The following is a 23,860-nucleotide window of genomic DNA, read 5'->3' as shown; positions in this document are numbered from 1 at the left end:
TTTGTCTTATAAGGATTATTAATTATTATTTATTATTATTTGTATTATGACAGCTCCTAAAGGCCTTCACTGAAAGACAATAGCACTGTATACAGTATACACATAGTAAAACACAGTCCATGTTTTGAAGAGCTTACAGTATAGACAGACAAAACAAGGAGTGGGAGGGGAAATGGGTGCAGGGAGGTTACGAGACTTCCCTAAAGTCACACAGCAGGTTGGTGGAAGAGAACCCAGGTCTCCTGACTCTCAGTGCAGTCCCCTATTCACAAAACAGTGCTGCCCTCTTTCAGTGGCACAATAATGTAGCCATCCTTGAAGCATACTTTGGACAGTGTCTGCATAAAAATGGGACATGGGACTACATGTTTTACTGTGTATACGACTCCACATCAAGTGTGCTCAGGGAACAGGATGGCTGCTTTATCTATCAGCACTACCAACTCAGCCTGGTTCCTGAGAGTCAAGCTGGGTTCTTTTCATCTTGTGCATCATCAGCAGTAACTCTGACCATCAAAGTGCAGTTCAGCAGTCAGCCTCTGTACCCCTCACACTAAAGATTCTGCAATTGGAACGTTGTTAACAATTCTGCTGATGCTAACAATTCTGCACAAGCCTCAATAGACTCCAACTCTCTTTCCAAGGCCGTATGAGCTCTGTTTGCAATGTTGTTGTAGCTATGTTGGTCTCAGGATATTAGAGTGACAAAGTGGGTGAGGTAATAGCTGTTAATGGACCAACTGCTGTTGGTGAGAGAGACAAGCTTTCAAGCTTACACAGAGCTCTTCCTCACTCAGGCCTGGTCTACACTACAGTTAGGTTGACATAACGCAGCTCCCATCGGTGTAACTCTCCCACTACACCGACTTAATAACTCTACCTCCTCCAGAAACGTAGTGCTTAGGTCGATGTTGTTAGGTCAACGCAGTGTCAGTGTAGACACTGGGTTGCTTACATCGACTCTTGCTACCTTTCAGAAGCCATCCCACAATGCCCCACACTGACGGTTAAATCGGTGCATGCGCTCCTGGTGAGGCTGCGCACCGCCAACACAAGGAGCGTAGTGTGGACGTGTAAAACCAATTCAATTACTGCAGTGGCTGTATGTCGACATAATTTAGGTTGACTTAATTTTGTAGTGTAGACTTGCCCTCAGACCTGGGAAATGTACTCAGAGTCATAGTTAAATACAAAGTGAAACAGATTGTTTAGCACAGTGGTTCTCAAACTGGGGATTGGGACCCCAAAGTGGGTTGCAACCCCATTTTAATGGGTCTCCAGGGCTGGCATTAAGACTTGCTGGGGCCCAGGGCCAAAACCCAAGCCCTCTACCACCCAGGGCCAAAGCGTGAGCCCCACTGCCTGTGTCTGAAGTGCTTTGGCCCCACCTCTCGGGGAGGCGGGGCTTGGGTGGGCTCAGACTTTGGTCCCCCTTCCTGGGGTCGTGTAATAATTTTTGTTATCCAAAGGGGGCTGTGGTGTATTGAAGTCTGAGAACCCCAACTTTAGCATAAATAGTTAACACATATTTCAAAGGACCTTTCCAGGTGAAGTGGCCAGTTATCACCTCTCCAGTCATAGGGGGGAAAAGAGGGGAAAAAGACTGGGGGTGATGGTAAACGCTCACCACTAGCTTTTTTGAAATGTGTGTTAACTACTTATGCTAAACAATTTGTTCCACCTTGTATTTAGTTGTGACACTCTGGGTATGTCTACACAGCAAAGAAGAACCCGCAGCTGGCCCATGCTAGTCGACTCAGGCTTGGGCTAAGGGACTGTTTCATTGTTGTGTGGATTTCTGAGCTTGGGCTGGAGTCCAGGCTCTAGGACCAAGTGGGGTGGGAGGGTCCCAGGGTTCGGGCTCCAGCCGCAGCCCAGAAGTCTACACTGCAATGAAACAGCCCTGCAGCCCCAGTCCTGCAAGCCTGAGTCAGCTGCCATGGGCCAGCCATGGGTCTTTCTTTGCTATGTAGACATATCCTGTGAGTACCTTTCTCAGCCCTGAAGAAGAGCTATGTGTAAGTTCAAAAGCTCATCTCTCTCACCAGCAGAAGTTATCCCATTAAAAGGTATTACCTCACCACCATAGAGCTCTGCATGTCTAACAGGAGGAAAAAGCAGTCAGATCATATTTCAGTCAGTAGAATCAGCAGCTTGGACTCTGCTACACCCAGGCAGCCCATCTGTGGAGTAAGGAGGGATCAGTTTTACATAGGTTAAAAAAATAACTATCTTCGATCTGAAAATAAACAATCTATTACTATTATTAGCAACTATGTAAGTGCATTGATCCTCAAAGTGCTTTACCACCATTAGTATATTATCACCACCCCCATTTTACAAACTGAGAAGCTGAGGCACAAGAAAGTGAAGTATCTTGATCAAGGCCACATAGGGAATCAGTATCAGAGCTAGGAACAGAAGTGAAAACTCCTGGTTCCCAGTCCTATGCTCAGCCCACTACATTGTATCTCTCAATCTCCCTGTCCCTTAGCCAGGCACAGGCTCTGTAATATGAAAGTTTGCAGGTAAATTCTGTCCCCATTCTGGGAACAGACCCATTTTTCTATTCATTCCACCTTAAAGCTGTGCAGTTCCCTGTCAAACTGCCCATTCTTCCACCATGCACATACGCTGGGAGGAATTCTGAGCTCTCAGGGAGGAGATGGTTTCTTACCTGGGCTTGCGGCTGGATTCTCAGACTTCTTCTCTGTTAGTGGAAACATGGGAAAGGACGTTAATGAGCAGGGAAAAAATGGTTTCACTATTACATTTATGTCCTGATACTGTGTATCAGAGTGACACGAGACTCTCCCTCACGTGGAACAAATGGCGGTGAGAGGGGAGGGATTCAGCTCTGTGAGTTTGTGGCCTCTGAAGACCCCTGTTACCTCCTAGCAACAGGGCATCTTTGGTGATGGTGGGGCTTATCTCAGCAGGAAGGATATCAGGCAGTTCTGGACTGCGCTCCCTAGCACATTCCCTCATATTCCCCTTTGGAGCTGCTCCTTTAAAAGGCCAGCGTTACCATAGAGAGTGTGAGTCCTTTGAAAGGTCAGGACCCCTCTTGTCCCTGTTTGGTGGAAGTGATGTCAGAACATGGGACATGGGCACAGATTTCTTGTAGCTCAGGGGCACCCATACTGTGTGACACGGAGGACCATGTAGGCAACTGGCTAGGAGCCCGAGAGCAACAGGGAAAACCCTAAGCTACATCTACACTATAGCTGGATCGATGCTCCGGGGATTGATGGACTGGGGGTTGATTTAGCGGGTCTAGTGAAGACCCACCAAATCAACCACAGATGGCTCTCCAGTCAACCCCAGAACTCCATCCCAAACGAGAAGAGTATGGTAAATTGATGGGACAGTGTCTCCCATCGACCCAGCGTGGTGAAGTCTCCTCAGTAAGTTGACCTAAGCTACATCCACTCCAGCTGTTATTCAGGTAGCTGGAGTTGAGTAACTTAGGTCGACTTACTGCGGTAGTGTAGACGTAGAGTGAATCCTGGCTCCTGGAGTCAGTGAGAGTTCTGCCTGAGCAAGGATTGAGGAAGGGCTTTTGGAACTGGCCAATTCTCCACATCATTTAGTGGACCTGAACCTTCCTCGACAGGTGGATGGAAAGGGTATGTTGATTGTATTGGTTGTTGGAAGGAAGAGGCAGCTGGGAACCATGTTATGGGTGCCCCTTGAGCTCATCTGTGATCTCTGTGAGTGAACAGAAGGCACGAGGTCATTTTCTCCTCCATTGCACCTCCTCCCAGGGTGGTCTTGTTTGAGTGACAATAGGTCCAAAGCCCTCAGGGCTGGCTTTACCTTTACAGTGGCCATCATAGTCCACCTGGATCTTGGAGCCAGTAAGGCAGGCATCACGATGCAACTCGCAGTGGTTCAGGTATGTCTTGCCATTGCTGCCACACACAGGCCTCTTATGAGGTTTGCATTGCTGAAAAAGAGCCAGAAAGAGAAGCGCTTTGCCCAACGCCTCGGGTCCCAGGATGGCTGGAGGGAGGCAGTGTGTAAGCCCCACTCTCAGCCCAGTTCGTGGGCACTGTGCACATCTTCCTCAGCACAAGTAGGGACTGAGAGATACTAGCCACCCAGAACCTGTAAGATCTTGCGCAGGAGCTGAGTGGCCTGTAAAATGGGGACCCCCTCATCCACAAACATTTGTTTCCCCAGCCCCCAGCACTACCACCATACAGGTGATTTAATGAAAGCAGATTTACTAGTGATTAATTTCTGTGTTCTTCAGTATCTATGCTATGTTTGTCTCTGTTTCTGGGTGTGTGTGAGTTTGTGTGTGCACAAAACCGTGTGTGTGTGTGTGTGTATGTAAGTAAGTCTTTCTTTGGATGCATCTGTTTGCATGGGCTGCAGACACAATCTCAAGGTTTCTGCTGTGGAACTGAAGGCAGGCTCGCAGCTGAGAACCAAATTTGGCATTGCCAACGTTTGGCTGGGGGTTTCCTTTTGTGTTTCTCTTAGCTTGGGTAAAGGTAATCCACCCAGTCAGTTTGCTTACAGCTCCTTTCGCTTTCCAGTTCCCAGGGTTTCAGCATCCGGGTTGCAAACGCTGAGGGGGTGGGGACAGGAGGGGTTATTTACAAAACAGTGTTCCATTGGTGTAAGAATGCATGGCTTTTTGTAATGGGAAGAGAACTGCAAAATGGGCAGGTTCCGTGTCCCTAAACCTATCCCTTCTTTCAAGGCCCATCTCAGTATACCTGTAGAGATTTTTTTTATTTAAAAAAAAGTGTTTAGTGCTGGTTTCTGTAACTCACGCAGACTGGCTATGCTGACAGCAAGCTTGCTGAGAGCATGTGCCCCTCCCCACACCAGTCCAACTGTGCGCTGACACCCTGCCACACCCTCCCCACATGAGGAGTGCTCCAGCCAGCTCTCCCCTGCATAGTTTGACACTCTGGGCTGTGGGATAAGTGGCGAGGGTATAGGCAGCTCAGCCACACTGGCACTACCCTGCATGGGTCGGCATCTGTGCTGCAATGCACCAGAGGAGAGCACCAGGTTGTGGCAGGGCACTGGGGGCTCATGAGGGGAGAAAACAGAGCCAGTTCTGGGCGTGCAGGAGGAGAGTATCAGAGTGGATGACAGAGGCGGAGAGAGTGTGTGTGACTGGGGAGGAGGAACTGGCAGGGGAGAGCTGGGAAGGAAAGGGGCTGTAGACTGAAGGGCCTCTCTTGGTTTGGGGCTACTTAAGAGCAGCTCCCATTGAAACTCTATTGGCTAGTGCTTGAGCCCTAGTGTATTTTATCTGGATCCCTTCGACCTCAAGAAGTCCCCTCTCCACATCTCCTGTCTACCTCCGGTCATCTGGAAGCTGCTCTATGCCCTACCTCGATGCAGAGGCAGGTGGGCTCAACCTTCTCTGTCACTGCGCACTCCCGCCCGGCTCCACAGAAAACGTTGGCACAGATTTTGGATTTGCTCTTTGGCTCTTCCTGCAGGATACAAAGTGAGAGACAGAGACAGTGTTACTGAAAACAGCCTGACCTTCATCTCACAGTGGGTCATAGCTTTTTGAAAAGTTCATGTACATTTTAGACTGAACCAAATTGCCCAGACTGGCATCTCATAGGTGGACGAATGAGAAGGAAATGACCAATCTATCTGTGCAGCTCAGCCAGCCAATGACTGAGAGCTTGTGAGAACCTGACACCACTCCAGAGGGTGCAAATTCCAAGAAGGGAGGATCTGCTCAGAGTGATGCAAGGGGATATAACGAGGAATGGGTGAATCTGAGCAGAAGATCTAGTCTGATTGCCAGGAATACATTCCTGGCAGTGAGACCTATTAGGCTGTGAAATCATCTCCCAAGGGAAGGGGTGGAAGCTTTCTTGTGTGGGACCCTTAAAAGTAAGTTGGACAGCGCCCTGGAATCATAGAATATCAGGGTTGGAAGGGACCTCAGGAGGTCATCTAGTCCAACCCCCTGCTCAAAGCAGGACCAATTCCCAACTAAATCATCCCAGCCAGGGCTTTATCAAGCCTGACCTTAAAAACCTCTAAGGAAGGAAATTCCACCACCTCCCTAGGTAACCCATTCCAGTGCTTCACCACTCTCTGAGTGAAAAAGATTTTCCTAATATCCAACCTAAACCTCCCCCACTGCAACTTGAGACCATTACTCCTTGTTCTGTCATCAGGTACCACTGAGAACAGTCTAGAACCATCCTCTTTGGAACCCCCTTTCAGATAGTTGAAAGCAGCTATCAAATCCCTCCTCATTCTTCTCTTCTTCAGACTAAACAATCCCAGTTCCCTCAGCCTCTCCTCATAAGTCATGTGCTCCAGCCCCCTAATCATTTTTGTTGCCCTCCGCTGGACTCTTTCCAATTTTTCCACATCCTTCTTGTAGTGTGGGGCCCAAAACTGGACACAGTACTCCAGATGAGGCCTCACCAATGTCGAATAGAGGGGAATGATCACGTCCTTCGATCTGCTGGCAATGCCCCTACTTATACAGCCCAAAATGCCGTTAGCCTTCTTGGCAACAAGGGCACACTGTTGACTCATATCCAGCTTCTCGTCCACTGTAACCCCTAGGTCCTTTTCTGCAGGACTGCTGCCTAGCAATTCGGTCCCTAGTCTGTAACAGTGAATGGGATTCTTCCGTCCTACGTGCAGGACTCTACACTTGTCCTTGTTGAACCTCATCAGGTTTCTTTTGGCCCAGTCCTCTAATTTGTCTAGGTCCCTCTGTATCCTATCCCTACCCTCCAGGGTATCTACCACTCCTCCAAGTTTAGTGTCATCTGCAAACTTGCTGAGAGTGCAGTCCATTCTAGAGTTCAATCCTGAACAGAAACAGAGAAATCACCATGGATAAGACCAATGGGCCTAGTTGTCCCAGTGTCTCTCTGCAATACTACACCAGCACATATAGCCCAGTATCCTACCTCCACTAGTAGTTCAGTATCAGATGCGTCACAGGAAGAAATTCCATAATGGATAACTATGCAATAACTCAGGGGTCTGCAACCTTTCAGAAGTGGTGTACCGAGTCTTCATTTATTCACTCTAATTTAAGGTTTCGCGTGCCAGTAATACATTTTAACATTTTTAGAAGGTCTCTTTCTATAAGTCTATAATATATAACTAAACTATTGTTGTATGTAAAGTAAATAAGGTTTTAAAAATGTTAAGAAGCTTCATTTAAAATTAAATTAAAATGCAGATCCCCCCGGACTGGTGGTCAGGACCCAGGCTGTGTGAGTGCCACTGAAAATCAGCTCATGTGCCGAAGGCAGCATGTGTGTCATAGGTTGCCTACCCCTGCAATAACTTTCCCATGGGAGACATTTCTTCCTAGCCCCAGACGGGTTCATGATGAACTCTGTAAAAGTGTATTTGCCTTTATCAGTTTTTAGTTTGCTCCCTTTTAATTTCATTGAGTGACCCCTTGTTCTTGTGCTATGAGAGAGGAAGATGGTTCCCTGGTTACGGCACTAGCTTGGAACTTGGGTGTCCCAGGTTCAGCTCTCTGTTCTACCACAGACTTCCTGAATGACCTTGGGCAGTCACTGAATTTCTTTGTGCATCAGTTCCCCATTTGTAAAATGGGATCATAGATGCCAAGGCCAGAAGGGACCATTGTGATCACCAGTCTGACCTCCTGTAGAACACAGACCATAGAAATTCCCCAAAATAATTCCTAGAGCAGATGTTTTAGAAAAACATCCAATCTCGATTTAAAAATGGTCAGTGATGGAGAATCCACCACGACACTTGGTAAGTTGTTCAAATGGTTAATTACTGTCACTGTTAAAAATCTATGCCTTATTTCCAGTCTAAATTCATCTAGCTTCAGCTTCCAGGCACTGGATCATGGCATACCTTTGTCTGCTAGATTGAAAAGCCCATTATTAAATATTTGTTCCTTGTATAGACACCTATGGACTGAGATCAAGTCACCCATTAACTTTCCCTTTGTTAAGCTAAACAGACTGAGTGCTTTGAGTCTGTCACTATAAGTAAGGATACGATCGTGTCACAGAGATCTCAGATTCTGTGTCTTTAACAGACCTCTGCGATTTCTTCAGCTTCAGCCTGCTGCAGCGGCAGGCCTTGAGCAGCGGCAGGACTGGCGCAGCAACTAGCAGTCAGCCCCCAACGCAGGAGCAGCAGCCAGTGGAGTAGCCAGGTGGAGGGAAGAGGGGGAGCAGAAAAAAAAAAAAGGCGCCACCCACTGTGACGGGGCAGCGCTCCGGGTCTTCGGCGGCACCTCGGGGGTGGAACCTTCACTCGCTCTGCAGGTCTTTGGCGGCATTTTGGCAATGGAGCTTCAGTGCCACCGAAGACACCTGGAGCGAGTGAAGATCCTGCCGCCGAACTGCCGCCAAAGACCCGGAGCGCTGCCCCGTCAGTAAAAGCGCCGCAGCGGGTGGTGCCCAGTTTACACCCAAGCTGCAGCAAGGAGCAGATAATCAGGCCTGGCTGGGCCGCACGTGGAAGGAAGGGGGTGGCCGGAGCTCCTGGGGTGCTGGGACCCCGCATGCCAGGGGGCTTCGGGGGGGGGGGAGAGAACACGTGGAGAGGGGATGCTGCTGGGGGGACCCCAGATCCCAGCAGCGGGGGGCTCCCAGCGGGGGCAGCAGCATCACCTCGGGGGCAGCGCGGACTCGGAGTCGACGGGCCAGACCCAGCCCAGCACACGCTGAGCAGGGGACCCCTGAGCCAGGCTGTACCATCTCGGGGGGAGGGAAGGGGGCTGCAACTCCCAGGAGGGGACCCAGCTGCCCCTCCCCCCAGAAGGCTAATGCATCCAGCAGAGAGCCCCCAAGCAGCCGCCGGGTGGGGAAGTCCCAACCGCATCCCCCGCGCCCATTCCCCAGGTATCGCATACTGTGCCGCTAACCCCTTTCCCCCTCTCCAGCACATGGTGCAGTCCATTCTGTCCTAGGGTGGTGCTGTATAAGCCAATCAAATCATAACTTGGGGGCCTTCTGACCAATCAGCTGCTGCTTCATGTTGCAACACGATGCAAGGAGGGAGACGTAGATAAAGTTCTTTAAAGGTTCACCCAGGTGGCAGGGGGATGGGGAAGGGGAGAGTTTGGATAGACCAATAGGGGGAGGGGGGCTTTTTTTCCCCCACTGGTGAGAGTTGGAATCCAGGCTCCCAGATGAGTAAAATGAAAAAGGTGCCACTTGTGCTTGGGGGAGCGACTGCTCCCCCCATTCCTTCCCTAGCTACTCTACTGGCAGCAGCAGGGCTGGAGCAGTGGCTGGCAGTCAGCCCTCGGTGGGGCTCCCACTGTTAGTCCTCCCCGCCCCTTCCGGGCATTTTTAGTAAAAGTCACAGACAGGTCACAGGCTTCTGTGAATTTTCCATGAAATTTTGCCCGTGACCTGTCCATGACTTTTACTAAAAATATTTGTAACAAAATCTTAACCTTAACTATAAGGCATGTTTTCTAACCCTTGTGGCTCTTCTCTGAACTCTCTCCAATCCTTCTTGAATTGTGGGCACCAGAACAGTACATAGTAGTCTAGTGTCAAATACAGAGGTAAAATAACCTTTCTACTCCTACTCGAGATTCCCCTGTTTATGCATCCCAGGATTGCATTAGCTTTTTTGTCCACACTGGGAGCTCATGTTCAGATGACTATCCCCTACATCTCCAAATCTTTTTCAGAGTCTCTGATTCCCAGGACAGAGTCCACCATCCTGTAAGTATAGTTTACATTCTTTGTTCCTAGATGGATACATCTACCCGAATTTAAATGAATATTGTTTGCTTGGACCCAGTTTACCAAGCGATCCACTTCACTCTGAATCAGTGACTGGCCCTCTTCATTATTTATCACAACCTTAAGTTGTGTGTCATCTGCAAACTTTATCAGTGATAATTTTGTTTTCTTCCAGATCACTGATAAAAATGCTAAATAGCATAAGGCCAAGAACTGATCCCTGTGGGACACCACTGGAAACAGACCTGCTCGATGATGATTCCCCATTCACAGTTACATTTTGAGTACTATCAGTTAGCCAGTTTTTAATCCATTTAATGTGTGCCATATTAATTGTATATCATTCTAGGTTTTTAATAGTCCAGCCTGACTTCAAAGAGGCTTTGTGAGGGTAAATACATTAAAGCTTATGAGTAAGGCTATGATTATGTCACAGAAGTCACAGAATCCGTGACTTCCAGCGACCTCTGTGACACTGGGGGCCCCCACAGCTGACCAGCCACCCTGTAGTGTGAAAAACTGCGATCTGACTGAATGTGCTACTTAGGGTGTACTGAGCATGCTCACATGAACTGAAAACTGAAAATGCTCAGTAACATCTGCTGAAGCCAGCAGCGGGGGACCCCTGCAGCAGTCCAGCCTCCGCAGGCAACCCTCGCAACTGACCCGCCTCCAGCAGGGACCCCTGAGCTCCCCAGCTGCCACTGCTGCCAGGGCCCACCCCTGCAGCTGCTCACCCGCCACGAGCAGCTGGTCTCCGTCCGCCGCAGGCAGAGGGATCCCGGAGCTGCTCAGCAGCTGCTGGAAGGAGCCCCCCACAGCTCCCCAACTGGTGGTGGTTGGGAACCTGATCCCCCGCCCCGCTCCACAGGGCAATGGAGGAGGAGGGGAAGGGTGCTCCCTCCCCATCTTGTCAGGGATGGTTTTAGTAAAAGTCAGGGACAGGTCATAGCTTCTGTGATTTTTTGTTGTTTCTTGCTCATGACCTGTCCCTGACTTTTACTAAAAATATCCATGACAAAATCTCTTTTACCCGCATTCTGTCATATATTTCATGTGATAGCAGTCTCGGATGATGACCCAACGCATGTTGTTCATTTTAAAAACACTTTCACTGCAAATTTGACAAACTGCAAAAAACACCAGTGTGAAATTTCTGAAGATAGCTATAGCACTCGACCCAAGATTTAAGAATCTGAAGTGCCTTCCAAAATCTGAGAGGGGCAAAGAGTGGAGCATGCTTTCAGAAGTCTTAAAAGAGCAACACTTTGATGCGGAAACTACAGAATCCAATCCACCAAAAAAGAAAATCAACCTTCTGCTGGTGGCCTCTGACTCAGATGATGAAAATGAACATGCATCGGTCCACACTGCTTTGGATTGTTATTGAGCAGAATCTGTCATCAGCATGGATGGAATGGTGTTAGGGGAGCAATATGGAGCTATCCAAGCTGGAATTTGGGTAGGGTATCTACTCTTCTAAAATATGCTGTAAGATCCTTAATAATCTATTTTAGGTTTTTATATATAGTGCCAAGCACTGCACCATACTAAGGAGCACACAAGACCAGATTCCAGAACAAAAAGAAATGAAGTTGTATGTTATTTTGAAATTAAATCAACCAGATTTGCAATTCAAGTGTCTAGCAACAGGTGGCAGTATCCTCCCTCTCCCTAGCCACTTCTCCCACGGACTGCAGCATGTGTGCTCTGTATGTGCCTCCTCTGAAGTTCAACCCAGTCTCCTGTTCTCATTAAGCTGAGGTTTAATAGCATTAGAACAGCTATAGGCGCCTGGAGGGGGCACAGCCAAGCTAGCTGGAATTCTCAAACCTCCTCAAACCCCCCCGCTGTGGGCTGGCAATATCCCACCTCTGGCAGCAGCACCTTTCTTGTACCCCAGGAAAAGGGCGGCTGCTTGCCAGGCGTGGGACAGGAATGTTGGCAGGATGACACAGCAGGAAATGATCTTTTAAGGCAACTTGTCCAAAGACAACCTGCCTCTCAAATGCAGTTGCCAGAATAGAAAATCCAGTTGCTCTGATTTTAATTTTAAATCAAAGTGAGATATTTTGTGTTTTGTTTTGAATTAACCTGTATTGTTCATAGCTAGGGTCTAGACTCCATGACCCAAAAGGCCCTTTCTAGTCCTGTGGCCATACACCCCTGGTTCAGAGCAGCATTTAAATCCCGGCTGCACTGACTGAGGGGCCCCTCAGGCGTGAGGCTGAAAATGAAAACAGAATGGTTTCTTTGTAGAAATTACTGAATGACTGAAAAAATCTGATTTGCCTGCCCAGCCACTACTATGATGTATTCTTCCTCCAGCTTCCACTCAGCCAGTTGCGCCCCAGACTACATTCTGGACTATCATCTGCATGGATCCCCTAAGTGGAGTCTGGGGAGCAACTCAGGGGAAGGTAAATAATGGGTTAGTGGTTACAGCTTAGATATGGGAATTAGGACTTCTGTGCTCTACTCTGGCTCTGTTACAGGCTTCCTTAGTGCCACTGGGCAAGTACTTTCCCAGTGATATAAATTCTCATAGTTGTATCTTGAGTCTGGTGGTATTTGGTGTTTGTCTTAAAGCCCCAACTCCTGGAGTCATGGGAATAAGTGAGAATCTCAGTTTTCATTCAGTAGTAAAAAGTTAGCCCACATGGTTGCAGAGAAAAGCTTGAAAACATGACCAGTCAAGGCACAAACACCAGAAGGCAAATAAAAAGAACCCAGAATGTATTTTCTGGAATGTTATGATAGTTAAACTAATCTCATATTTGTAGGCCTGACTGGTGATTTCTGAACACTTGGGATTGGTGACACTGCGGCCTCTCTGTGCCTCAGTTTCCTCATCTGTCACAGTGGGTTTATGAAGTCTAATTAATGTCTAGAAAGTGCTTGGATAGAGAGAAAGAAAAGGGCAGCGGGTTATTAACTGCTATGTGGTGACATTTACAAGGATACCCATAAAAAGCCAGTTTTCCTTTTCAGACTCAGAAGGAAGCAGGAAGAAGCCCAGCACAGGGGCTGAAATCTCTCTAGATTCTCATTCTCCACGGAGTACAGTCCCCAGTGTTTCTGGGCAGCGGGATCCAGGACTCTCGGTCTCTCCCTGCTAAAGCTGCAGTGGCCATAAACTCACTAGCTATTTTCTCAGAGATCATGGGGAAGGCTGCTTGCTACTACCATCAGTGTATAAGGATTGGATGGGACAAAACCCAAAGCAGCCATGTACTGGTCAGCTTCACACACAGCTCAGACTATTGAGGCTGGGCTGGGAAACATACCTACCCAGCTGGTTTCAAAGAAGGCTGGGCAGTGTGGATGGGAACAAAGTCTATTTAAAGAGCATTTAGCAAGCACTCTTGCAAGGGGGGGTCTAAGAATGGTTCAGTCAGGAGGGCGGTGCTGTCAGGGGCGGCTCTAGGTATTTTGCCACCCCTAACACGGCAGGCAGGCTGCCTTCGGCGGCTTGCCTGCGGGAGGTCCCCGGTCTCGCGGATTCGGCGGCTTGCCTGTGGGAGGTCCATCGAAGCCGCGGGACCAGCGGACCCTCCGCAGGCATGCTGCCGAAGGCAACCTGCCCGCCGCCCTTGCGGCGATCGGCAGAGCGTCCCCCGTGGCTTGCCGCCCCAGGCATGCACTTGGTGTGCTGGTGCCTGGAGCCGCCCCTGGGTGCTGTGCTGGGCACAGGGCCTGGAATGCAGCGAGACACACAAAATGCCTCCTTCCTCAGACGACACTTCCAAGCTGCAGAGAGTGAGTGGGCAGGAAAGAGACATCTACCAGGTACCTGTAGGCAATGGTTCTCATCAGGCATGTGTTGCTACAAGGAATCGCCATGGAAACAGACAACGTCAGGCTTCAAGGTGGATTTCTAAAATTAGGCAGCTGGGTTTATATTTTGGCTTCTCTTCTTCAGCACAAACTAAGTTATGGAAGTGTCTGAAGCACAGGGGATTTCTATGGGAGCATTTCAGGGCTTCTCTCCCAAGTACGGAGGGAGGGGCACCATACCTGCGTGTGTCTGTCTCTGTGTAGGAATGGCATGCAAGGGTGCACGTGTGTGTACATGAGTCTGTCGGTGAGCATAGGTGCATGTGTACATGAGCATAAGTCTGCAGGAGGAGCTATAGTTGCATATTAAAGACAGGCAACTATCTCAAGATACGGCTAGTATTAGCCTTGCATGTTCGTCCAGGGAAGCCTGTAGGCACTGCACCTTTCCTTGCTTTGCCTGGTGCTCACACCTGCGCCGGGAGCTAGGCCATATTAGCCACTTTTACTTTACAAACTTCCAAATCAGATGTGAGGATTTTCCCAAGATGAATGTGACTATCTGGGGAAGGCAGAAATGTGAGCAGTTCTACAACAAAGACAGCTGTAGGGAGGGGAGAACGGTGGGTACAAACCGTACAGTGCAGGTGACCATATGTCCACTCTGCTCCCCTGAAAACCTGTCCTGTGGTGAGGCAGCTATTCCCAATGGCACACACGCCATGAGAAATTGGCAAGGAATCCAACACATTACATTGGGGGGCTTAATAACAAGCTAGGAAACAAACCACTCAGGTCATTTGGTGTAGATATATACACTGTAAAATCTTCTCTGTTCTCCTTACCACCTTACCTACAGTCCTGGCTGCAATGGGAAGGGAATTCATGCTATTCAATTGGGACCCAATCCTGCAGCCATTGACATCAACAGGTAGCTGTGACACTGACTGTAGTGAAAGTAGGTTCGGGCTCTTTTCTTTTTCTCCTGTCTGCCAAAATTAGTTACGGAATTTAGTAAAATTCCCAGACCCCCTTATACTAGGCTCCGTACTGTTCACCGTAGTAATAAGACTGCATTTATGTCCTGCTCAAAATCCAAGGAGATCACAGTGCTTTACAGATGTTAATGAACCAAGCCTGCCTGGGAAGCAATTCATTATGCCCATTTTACAAGGGGAAAAATGAGGCACAGAAGCCCCTGCATATACTAAACAAAAGGAAGTTGCAACAAAATGTTGGTTGGAACACCTTGTGTTTATAAAGTTTATGCAGCCCCTTGAGTCCACAGGTGGTTGCATCTGTTGGTTGCAACACCTGGGACAAAGTCGTAGTTTAGGTGTAATCAGTGCAATTTACCACAGTCTCCCGAGACAGACAGGAGAAAATAAGCATTGCAGCTATGTTGGGTCAACCAGTCCTCCTCCCCCTTCTCACAAAGCAGTGCTTTGTGTTTGGAAAGTACTCAAAAGACACTTCTCCTACCAGTGCCGATGAGCACAATGACATGAATCAGGAGTCCCAGAATGCACTGGAATATCCACATTTGTAAGCTGTGCTCTGTGCAGTTGCTAAACCATCTCAAGGACATGCGAGGGAACCAAACATTTCTTCCAACTGATGCCTCCGTAACAGTTTCTTCTCACTGCAAACAGATCCTTAGAGGTGGAATCATTGGATCAAAGAGACAGATCCAGAAAAAGAATCCAGATCTCCTCTCAGTCCTGGGCCTTTACCCGTTATGGAGCTTGAGAAGAGGCAGATACATAACATGGAGCTGCAGAGATCTGGATGGAGGCTCGATGGCCCTAGGGAACTGCACTTTCAAGGCCCTTTAAACCCACTCCACCCTTATCCTTCCTCCATATTTTCCCCTCATCCACAGGAAGCCTCGGTCTCCCAACTTAATTTTAGGGATGCCTGGCGTCCGGTTTTTGACCGGAACACCCGGAACACACCTGGCGGCTCCGGTCGGCACCACTGACTGGGTTGTTACAAGTCCAGTCGGCAGCACAGCGGGGGTACAGGGGCTAAGGCACTATCTGCCCTAGCTCTGTGTGGCTCCCGGAAGTGGCTGCCATGTCCCTGCGACCCCATGGCAGCCCGGGAGGCTCCGTGTGCTGCCCCCGCCCCTACTGCTGGCTCTGCTGCTCCCATTGGCCAGGAACTGCAACCAATGGGAGGTGCAGGGGCGGCATCTGTGGGCATGAGGACATCATGCACCGCGCAGAGCTGCCTGGCTGCGTCTCTGCCTAGGGGTGGCGGGGACCTGGCTGATGCTTCCTGGGAGCCGCAGTAAGCGCCGTTGGGACCCAGCACCCCATCTTGCACCCCAACTCCCTGCCCCAGCCCTGAGCCCCCTCCTACACCCCAAACTCCCTCCCAGAGTCCGCAACCTCCCACCATACCCTGCCCCAGCCCTGAGCCCCCTCCTACGCCCCAAACCCCTCATCCCCGGTCCCACCCCAGAGTCCATCTCCCCAGACAGAACCCTCACCCCCTTGCATCCCAACCACCTGCCCCAGCCAGGAGACCCCTCCTGCCTGCACCCCCAGCCGGAGTCTTCACCTTCCCCTGCAGCCCAACCCTTGTCCCTGCCCGGAGCCCACTCCCGCAACCCAAACCCTTCATCCCTGGCCCCACCCAGAGCCCACACCCCCAGCCCAGAGCCCATACCCCACCGCACCCCAATCCCCCGTCCCAGCCTGGAGCCTGCTCCTGCACCCAAAGCCCCTCATCCCTGGCCTCACCACAGAACCTGCACCCCCAGCTGGAGCCCTCATCCCCTCCTGCACCCCAACCCCCTGCCCCAGCCCGGTGAAAGTGGGTGAGGGTGGGGAGAGCAAGTGACTTAGGGAGGGGGGGATGGCGGGAGCGGGGCCTCGGAGAAGGGACAGGACAGGGATGGGGCCTCAGGGAAAGGGCAGGGATGTTCGGTTTTGTGTGATTAGAAAGTTGGCAACCCTACTTAATCTGCCTCTAACAGCACCTCCATTGTCAAAATATTTCATTTCATTCTTCACTGATCAGCAAAGTTCCAACAGAAGTGGATGTCTGCTTGGCAATGCAGAGGGGCTGCTAACAGCCGGTATGCCACGGTGCCAGGAATGGAAGCCCTTCCTTGGGGAAGCCCCAACTGCAGAGAAGCCTGTGCCCCAAATCCATCAGTCCAACTGCAACAATGCATGTGAGCCACCTTAATCCCTTCCTGGCGCTCCTGTTCTCAGCTAACACCAGAGGATTGGTTCAGTTGTTATAAATGAATCACACAATAAAATGCAGCCCCTGGAAGATTTTTAATGCTTAAAATATGAATATTTAATTGAGGCTAGGCTAGGTTTTGCTAATGGAAGATAAAGGCAGGCATTTCTGACTATGCTGGAGATCAAGGCATTTGAATCAAGTACTCAGCCTAGAAGTAGAGGCAGATGAGCCAGGGAAGAACTGGCCTGAAATTCTTAGGACTCAAAGGAGAATATTTCTTGTTTCTGCCCCTCCATTTTTGGCCTTTAGTTCTTTGTTCCACTAGGGAGTAGAAGTGCTGTAATACTGCAAAAAAGGCTGCCCTTGTGTTATTTCCAGTAGGAGACAAGACATAGGCCGTGTCCACACTGCAGAAATGCATCATGTTAGAAAACATGTTAACTAACATGTAATGCTCACAGCAATGCAAAGAAGCCACAGTGCTCCCTGGGAGAATCCCCCAGAGCAGGAGCAGCATAGGGCCGATACACATACTCTATGTTGAGCAGGTAATCTGGCCCAGCCCACATGACTCACTCTGTAACAGCTGCTCTCTTGAGGTGAACCTGATCTCCAAAACGGAGGGCCTCACAGCAGGGAGAACCCTTAGACATGTCACAGGTGTACTACAAGACACAGTAACGCTGACAAGCATACACCCACATCTAGTCTTGCTGCATGTGCTCCCAGTGGGGAGTGAGGAGGACCTGGCCTTGTTACAGCTCCCACTGGCATCCATTTCCAACTGTGGTGGTGAACGGATCCCAGGCCCCAACCCCGTAGTGAAGAGGAGAGAATCTTTTGCCAGGCAGAGCTTCTCCTTTATAGTGAAATTCTGCTTCTAGAGAATTATTTTTGTAGAGAAGGCCATGTCACTATCAGAGGCTTAGGGTGACCAGATGTCCCGATTTTATTGGGATAGTCCTGATATTTGAGGCTTTTTCTTATATAGAAACCTATTACTCCCCACCCCCATCCCGATTTTTCACACACTTGCTGTCTGGTCACCCTACAGAGGCTCCACGGTAACAAGATTCTGGCTTTTCTTTTAAGCTAGCAGAAATATCTGATCAATGCCCCGTAAACCTTGGGAACTCCTATTTTAAATCTAAAATCCCAAAGCAACATTCTGTGATGTCCTGAAGATGGGACAAGGACACAAGAGATTCTTGAGCAGGAGGCCATTCCTAGGCTAACAAAAACTGATCTGGAAAGGAAGGAAGAGAATGATTCTGTTGGCACCACTCTCCTTGCTACCCCTGGGTCTGCCCATTTCTCTCCTGGGAACCTCTTTGAACCATAGTAACTGCTATTTAATGGCCAAAACCACGGTACCGTTTTTCCTTTCCTCCAGCTGGCACTGCAGCATCTACAGAGCAGGGAGCTGGCCTGTACTGTGCCTCTCCATGCAACAAAACTGCCAGACAACCCTCACTGCAGGAACTTCCTTGTCAGTGCTGGTTAGGGAAAAGGCATTGGACAGTGAGAGCAGAAATTGATTTGCAGACACCAAGCTGAGCTTGCAGTCTCAGCTCTGGAGGTCGCAGATTTGATCCCAAAGGAAGGGAAGAGCTATGAGACAGCAAGATACCACTGCTGCAGAGTCACTTTGCTGGCCATAATCATGTGCTTGAATACTGTAGGGAGGGACACGTAGCATGTTTTATTTTGTATTGCATTTAATCAAAAACATCTGGCACATCAATCTGAGAATCTGAAAGCACTTTACGGGCATTAATTAATTTAGCCTCACAGTCCTGTTTTTATTAGGCCATTATACCCCTGTTACAGATAGGGAAACAGAGGCACAGAGGTGAAGTGACTTGCCCAATGTCACACAGTGACTAGGCAGAGCTGGGAACAGAACAAAGATGTTCAGTGCCCTGAACCAGTGGCAAGCCCAGATGCCTGCCTTTCAGACCCAAAGGACAATAATCTGACATGTTTCCTTGTTCTTAGTGGGTGGCAATTCTAGTTCCCAGAGCCATTGTATTATGAGGAAGGCCCCATGTTGTCATGGCTGGGGTATTGGAATCTATGATTTTCACGTCCTGTTTGCTTGCTTTTTAAAAAAATATCCATGACTTATGACACTTGGGAATTTTTGCACATGGGTGGGTGCCTGAGCCGGCGAGAGCTTAATTGACAACCTTAACTGCTGCCAGATCGAGCCCTTGGCTGCATGAGAGAGAGGTAGGAACTCTCCCCTTAGGGCTAGTTCATTCACACTCATGGGAGTCCACGAGGCTGTAATTTCTCTGGGTTTGGTGGGTAAGGACAGGGAGCTGAAGCAGCAGTGGCTCCCTCCTGCCTGCCTTGTCCTCTTCCCTGCTTTGAAATGTTCCTTCTGCCAGTGGAACAGCAAAAAAAATTTCTGGCAACTCTTTGCCACGCAGGCAGTCCCCTTCCACCAGGACTACTCACGAGAGCCCACTACTGCCCCTCAATACTCCGGGGCACAGCATAGGGGTCAGGGCAGGATGGAGAATCCAGACCACTATCTCCATTTTACAAGGTGGAAACTAAAGTACAAAGAGGTGAAGTAACTTGCCTAAGGTCACAGAGTGAGTTAGCGGTAGCCTAGGGAATAGCTCCCAGACTAACTTTAAGGGACCCAAGAACTCTCTTAGCTCCTCCCATCTCCCCCCTCTGATATTTCCCTCAGAAGGAAAGAAAACGTATGGGAAATAACACCAAGAGTTGGGGTTATTTGGTCTTAACTCTCTTCTACAACTGCAGCCTCCAATGGGTGGCACTCGCTTTAAGGGGTGTGGGTCTCCAGGCTGGAGGCTGGGGTGTGTGAACAGCCTACGGGAAGGTTCTGAAAAGGGATGGAGTAAGAGGAATCTGCCAAAGTGGGGGAGTCTGGGGGAGACACACAGGATCTGTTAGGGCACTGGTGAGGGGCTGCCAAAGATCAAGGATCTGGGGAAGGACAGGTCTCTGCTGAGAGGTGGGGCTTGCTAAGAAGGGGCGTGCAGGGGAAAAGGTCTGCAGATATATGGGGTTTCAGGCAGGAATGCCAGTGCTGCAAAGCTTTGCCATATAATCTCCCCAAGGAAGGGGGGCAATTTTTGAGGGGTAGGCAGTTGTGTAACGACAGGAATGAAGGAGGCTCTCTTGGCTTTTACAATGTGATATTTTTTCTACTGAGGTCCTGACAACTGGAGAGCAAATGAATGTGTGGGTTTGGGAGGGAGAGGGAGGGGAGTTAAAACCCAGCTATTAGAGCTCAGTGAAGTGAAGAATCAGTACAAGAAGAGCAGAGGGGGCTTCCCAAGGATACAATGCTTCAGAGAGGGACACTTTCCTCTTTTCACAAGGGTCTAGAAACAGCAAACCAGTGGCAAGCTGATCCCTCAATTTAAAAAGGCAGCTGATTCCCCTGCATAACCGCAGAACAGCAGAGTTGGGCCACTTGGGGACCAGCACAAGAGGAACTGTGAACCCTGAGTTACTACTGGCTATTTTCCTTCAGTTTGTTGGTGTCACTAGGCCTAAGTAAACCAAAGTTCTTCCATGCTGTAAACTTTAACCAGCCTAAGATGCTAATAAACAGCAAGCAAAATTTGTAACTGTCAGCTTTCTTAGCTTGCAGCTGCAGGACAGTTTAAAACAGCAAAAAGCGGCGGGGAGGCGGGGGAGAAAAGTCTACATGCACCAGGGCCGACAAGGCCAAAGATAAGCATGCGAATGGGAACTTTTCTAACACGCTAAAATGTAATGTTTAAAGTAACTGCTGTTGGGAAAGGAGGGGTGAGGGGGAAAACAAAACAAAAGGCTTACACAAACAGCTTAAGGTATAAATGCTGGGACCCCGCCTGCGCGCGGGTGTGCAGGATTTGAGAATGCTTTTTCTCCCTGGCACCTTTTTTTTTTGGGCTCAAATAAACTTGGTTTGCTTCTCCACCCTGGTGTGTTAATTAGTGCGACGCACACCGGGCAACGAACCCCCACTGCTGCCTCCTCGGGCCCTTTGGCCGGCAACAAGTTAATACTGCCAAACTGACAGCCTTGGAGACAGACCATTGTTGCTCCCCTCTAACCAGGAGGGGGCCCTTCTAGCAGTGAGTGGGGAGATAAATCTTTGTGGCTCATTTGATCCTTGGCCTCTTTGCTGACACTGACAACAGGGGAGCTGTGATAGGGTGAAGAATCTGGCAGGGAAGAGGAGCAGAAAATTGGTGATCTCAGTGTAAAGTAGGGCTGTCAATTAATCGCAGTTAACTGATGTGATTAACTAAAAAAAAAATTAATCGCGATTAATCACTGAGCCTGTGGTGACTGCCGGGGGACGTCCAGTGGAAGAAGGCAGATGGAATGAAATGTGCTCCTGCACTCTGTAACTATGGCAACTGCTGGTCAAAGGGAAAGGTTCTAGTCTTCCCAGGAAATGCCTATGGATATGAGAGTGGGGTGGGGTCACGAACCACACATGGGCACCCATGATCCCCTTCACCTTTTTCCCTGATCTCTACAGCCACAGACTGCACCAGACAGGATGCTCTCAAGCTGAATACTGGGCTAAATCCTGAGGGCCTTACTCAGGCAAACTGCTCTGCCTAGACTACAGGGGAAATTCGATCTAAGCTACGCAAATAGCTTAACTCAAATCGATGTAGCTTAGATCTACTTACTGCGGGATTCACACTATGCGACAGGAGAGCATCTCCCGTCAACTCCCCCATCTCTTCTAAATCCGGTGGAGTACAGGAGTCGACGGGAGAGCGATCTGCGATCAATTTAGCGGGTCTTCACTAGACCTGCTAAATCTGAAGTACAGATCACTGGGAGGTCTGGGCACTTTGCATTGCAAGAATGAGAAGAGCTTATGGTGAGTCACTGAAAGGATTTCTACAGAATTATGAGTATTAACTCATTCACTAGACCCACTAAATCAACCACCGCTGCATCGATCATTACTCCGTAAGTGTAGACAAGCACTCCCCAGAGGACATACTTCAGTGTGAGGGCTGAGCAGCAACAGAGAAATGATCAGAGCCTCATGGGAACAGAGCTTGCATGAGAACTTCAGGACCCAGCTCTTAAGACCTGCAGAATGAAGCAAATTTTTAAAATAAAGCCTATTTTTTTTGGCGGGGGGTGGGGGGAAACAATGAGCTCAATGGAAACATAAAGGGCTGGATTCTGCCCTGATTTACCCTGGTGTGTCTCTATTGATTTCCCAGGAGTTACTCCTGATTTATACCAGAAAATGTAAGCGGGAGCAGAAACGTGCCCAAAGGATGACAACTACATTGTTCTGGGTGTTAATTAGAAAGAGGGATTGTTTGGGGCGTTTCTTTTGCAGTAAACCCCAGGAGTCCTGATTCCCAGCCCCCTGCTCTCTCCCCTCAGTCAAAATCCCTCGCAGGACTGGGAATAGCATCTAGTTCTCTGCTCTAACATCTGTAGAACCATCCTATGTGGATTATGTGTCACTGAGAGCATGAAGCACGGGACTGTGTAGGCCTGGGGGCTCGAGAGCAGGAGTTTTGTGATTGTTTAAGGAATAAACCTAGGGTTTACTGACCTCTAATAACTCCTAAATCATCACCATTTTGTGTTTAAAGTGGAGATATTCTTTCCCTATTCCTTCTGCCCCTGCAATCTGGGCCTTTCCACCACAGTGGGTATGTAACTAATAATAACTAATCTAGGACTCTAGCATCTCTCTCTTATCACAGGCTTTGGAATGTCTGTTAGCCACTTAGGAAGAATTTTGATGCACATTCCCATGGTTCTCCTTAACAAACAAACTCAATTGTGCTGCAGTGGGAGCAGCTCTCCTCTGACTCACTCCAGTTAAGTGTACAACACTGTTATAACCAGGCAACTCTCTGTCATAATTCTGTCTGGGCTGCAAGGCCCCCCATCTTCTGCTTCATCACAATCCTCTCCTAAACATTCATCCACCCCAATTCTCCCATGCCCAGTTTCCTTAGAAGCCTGTGCTAGTTGTTTTGAGAAAAAAGGGAGGAGTTGCTTTGTTTGGCATTGTCCTGCAACAAGGATATCACACTCCCATTTATTTAGGATGACATTAAGTTTGTCTGCTAAGAGATAGTATGTCTAGAGTAGGGGTAGGCAACCTATGGCACGCGTGCCGAAGGCAGCACGCGAGCTGATTTTCAGTGGCACTCACACTGCCCGGGTTCTGGCCACCAGTCCAGGGGGCTCTGCATTTTAATTTAATTTTAAATGAAGCTTCTTAAACATTTAAAAAACCTTATTTACTTTACATACAACAATAGTTTAGTTATATATTATAGACATAGAAAGAGATCTTCTGAAAACGTTAAAATGTATTACTGGCACGCGAAACCTTAAATTAGATTGAATAAATGAAGACATGGCACACCACTTCTGAAAGGCTGCCGACCCCTGGTCTAGAGGTTAGATCAGAAGACAGAGTCAGGACTCCTGGGTTCTATTCCCAGCTTTTTCATTCTCTGTTGTGCGACTTTCAGTGATCCTCTCAAACCAGAATTTTCTATCTTGCCTAAAGTTTGACTCTTAAATCCATATGTAGGCACCCAGATAGGTGGCTTGAATTGCAAAGATGCAGAGCACCCAGCAGTTCCCATTGACGTCAACCAGAGAAATGGGCTCAGCACCTCCATGGCCCATTCAAACCTTGACATCTCTGCTGAGACTGCCAATCAAGGGAACCAATTGGTGCTGGTTGTGATGGTTATTTTTGCGATGTGGATACTTGCACAAAAGGAGATCACCAACCTCTCTTTTTTCATACTGGCCACAGAATGGCCATCAGACACTAATGATTTTTACTCTATTAACTTGCACTGGATTTGAGGCAGTGACCTATAGAAAAAAGGCCCGGAGTTCCCTTACCAATGCCCCAAGCCACCTAACTTCTCCTGTAGCTCAAGATCCCCTCATTCCCTGCAAGGAGATCACTGGACAAATGCTTCAGTAAGGCCCAAATGCACAAAGTATTCCCTAATGTTTCTTAAACTTTTCCTGCCGTTTTACTTTCTGCCCCAGGGCCTGGCCAGACGCTGTTTCAAAGATAAAAGGCCTTATGCAGATTCCATCCTCCTTACACATTCTTTGCTCACATACTTTCCCTGAAACAGCTGCAAATGCACAGCTGGAGGAGGAAA

General features: G+C 48.8%; 1 protein-coding gene across 1 annotated transcript in view; it reads right to left on the bottom strand.

The window, feature by feature from the left end:
• Positions 1-23,860, bottom strand: part of FSTL1 (follistatin like 1) — an 84,491-nt gene that overhangs the window by 14,272 nt on the left and 46,359 nt on the right. Inside the window, exons 3-5 of the mRNA XM_045001095.1 lie at positions 5,361-5,465; positions 3,820-3,949; positions 2,678-2,710 (exon numbers count right to left, since the gene is read on the bottom strand). Of these exons, the coding sequence (XP_044857030.1) occupies positions 2,678-2,710; positions 3,820-3,949; positions 5,361-5,465 (268 nt within the window). The remainder of the gene's footprint in view (positions 1-2,677; positions 2,711-3,819; positions 3,950-5,360; positions 5,466-23,860) is intronic.

This window comes from Mauremys mutica, chromosome 1, assembly GCF_020497125.1.
Source record: "Mauremys mutica isolate MM-2020 ecotype Southern chromosome 1, ASM2049712v1, whole genome shotgun sequence".
Lineage (NCBI taxonomy): Eukaryota > Metazoa > Chordata > Testudines > Geoemydidae > Mauremys > Mauremys mutica.
This window is presented reverse-complemented; position numbering and strand designations above follow the sequence as displayed.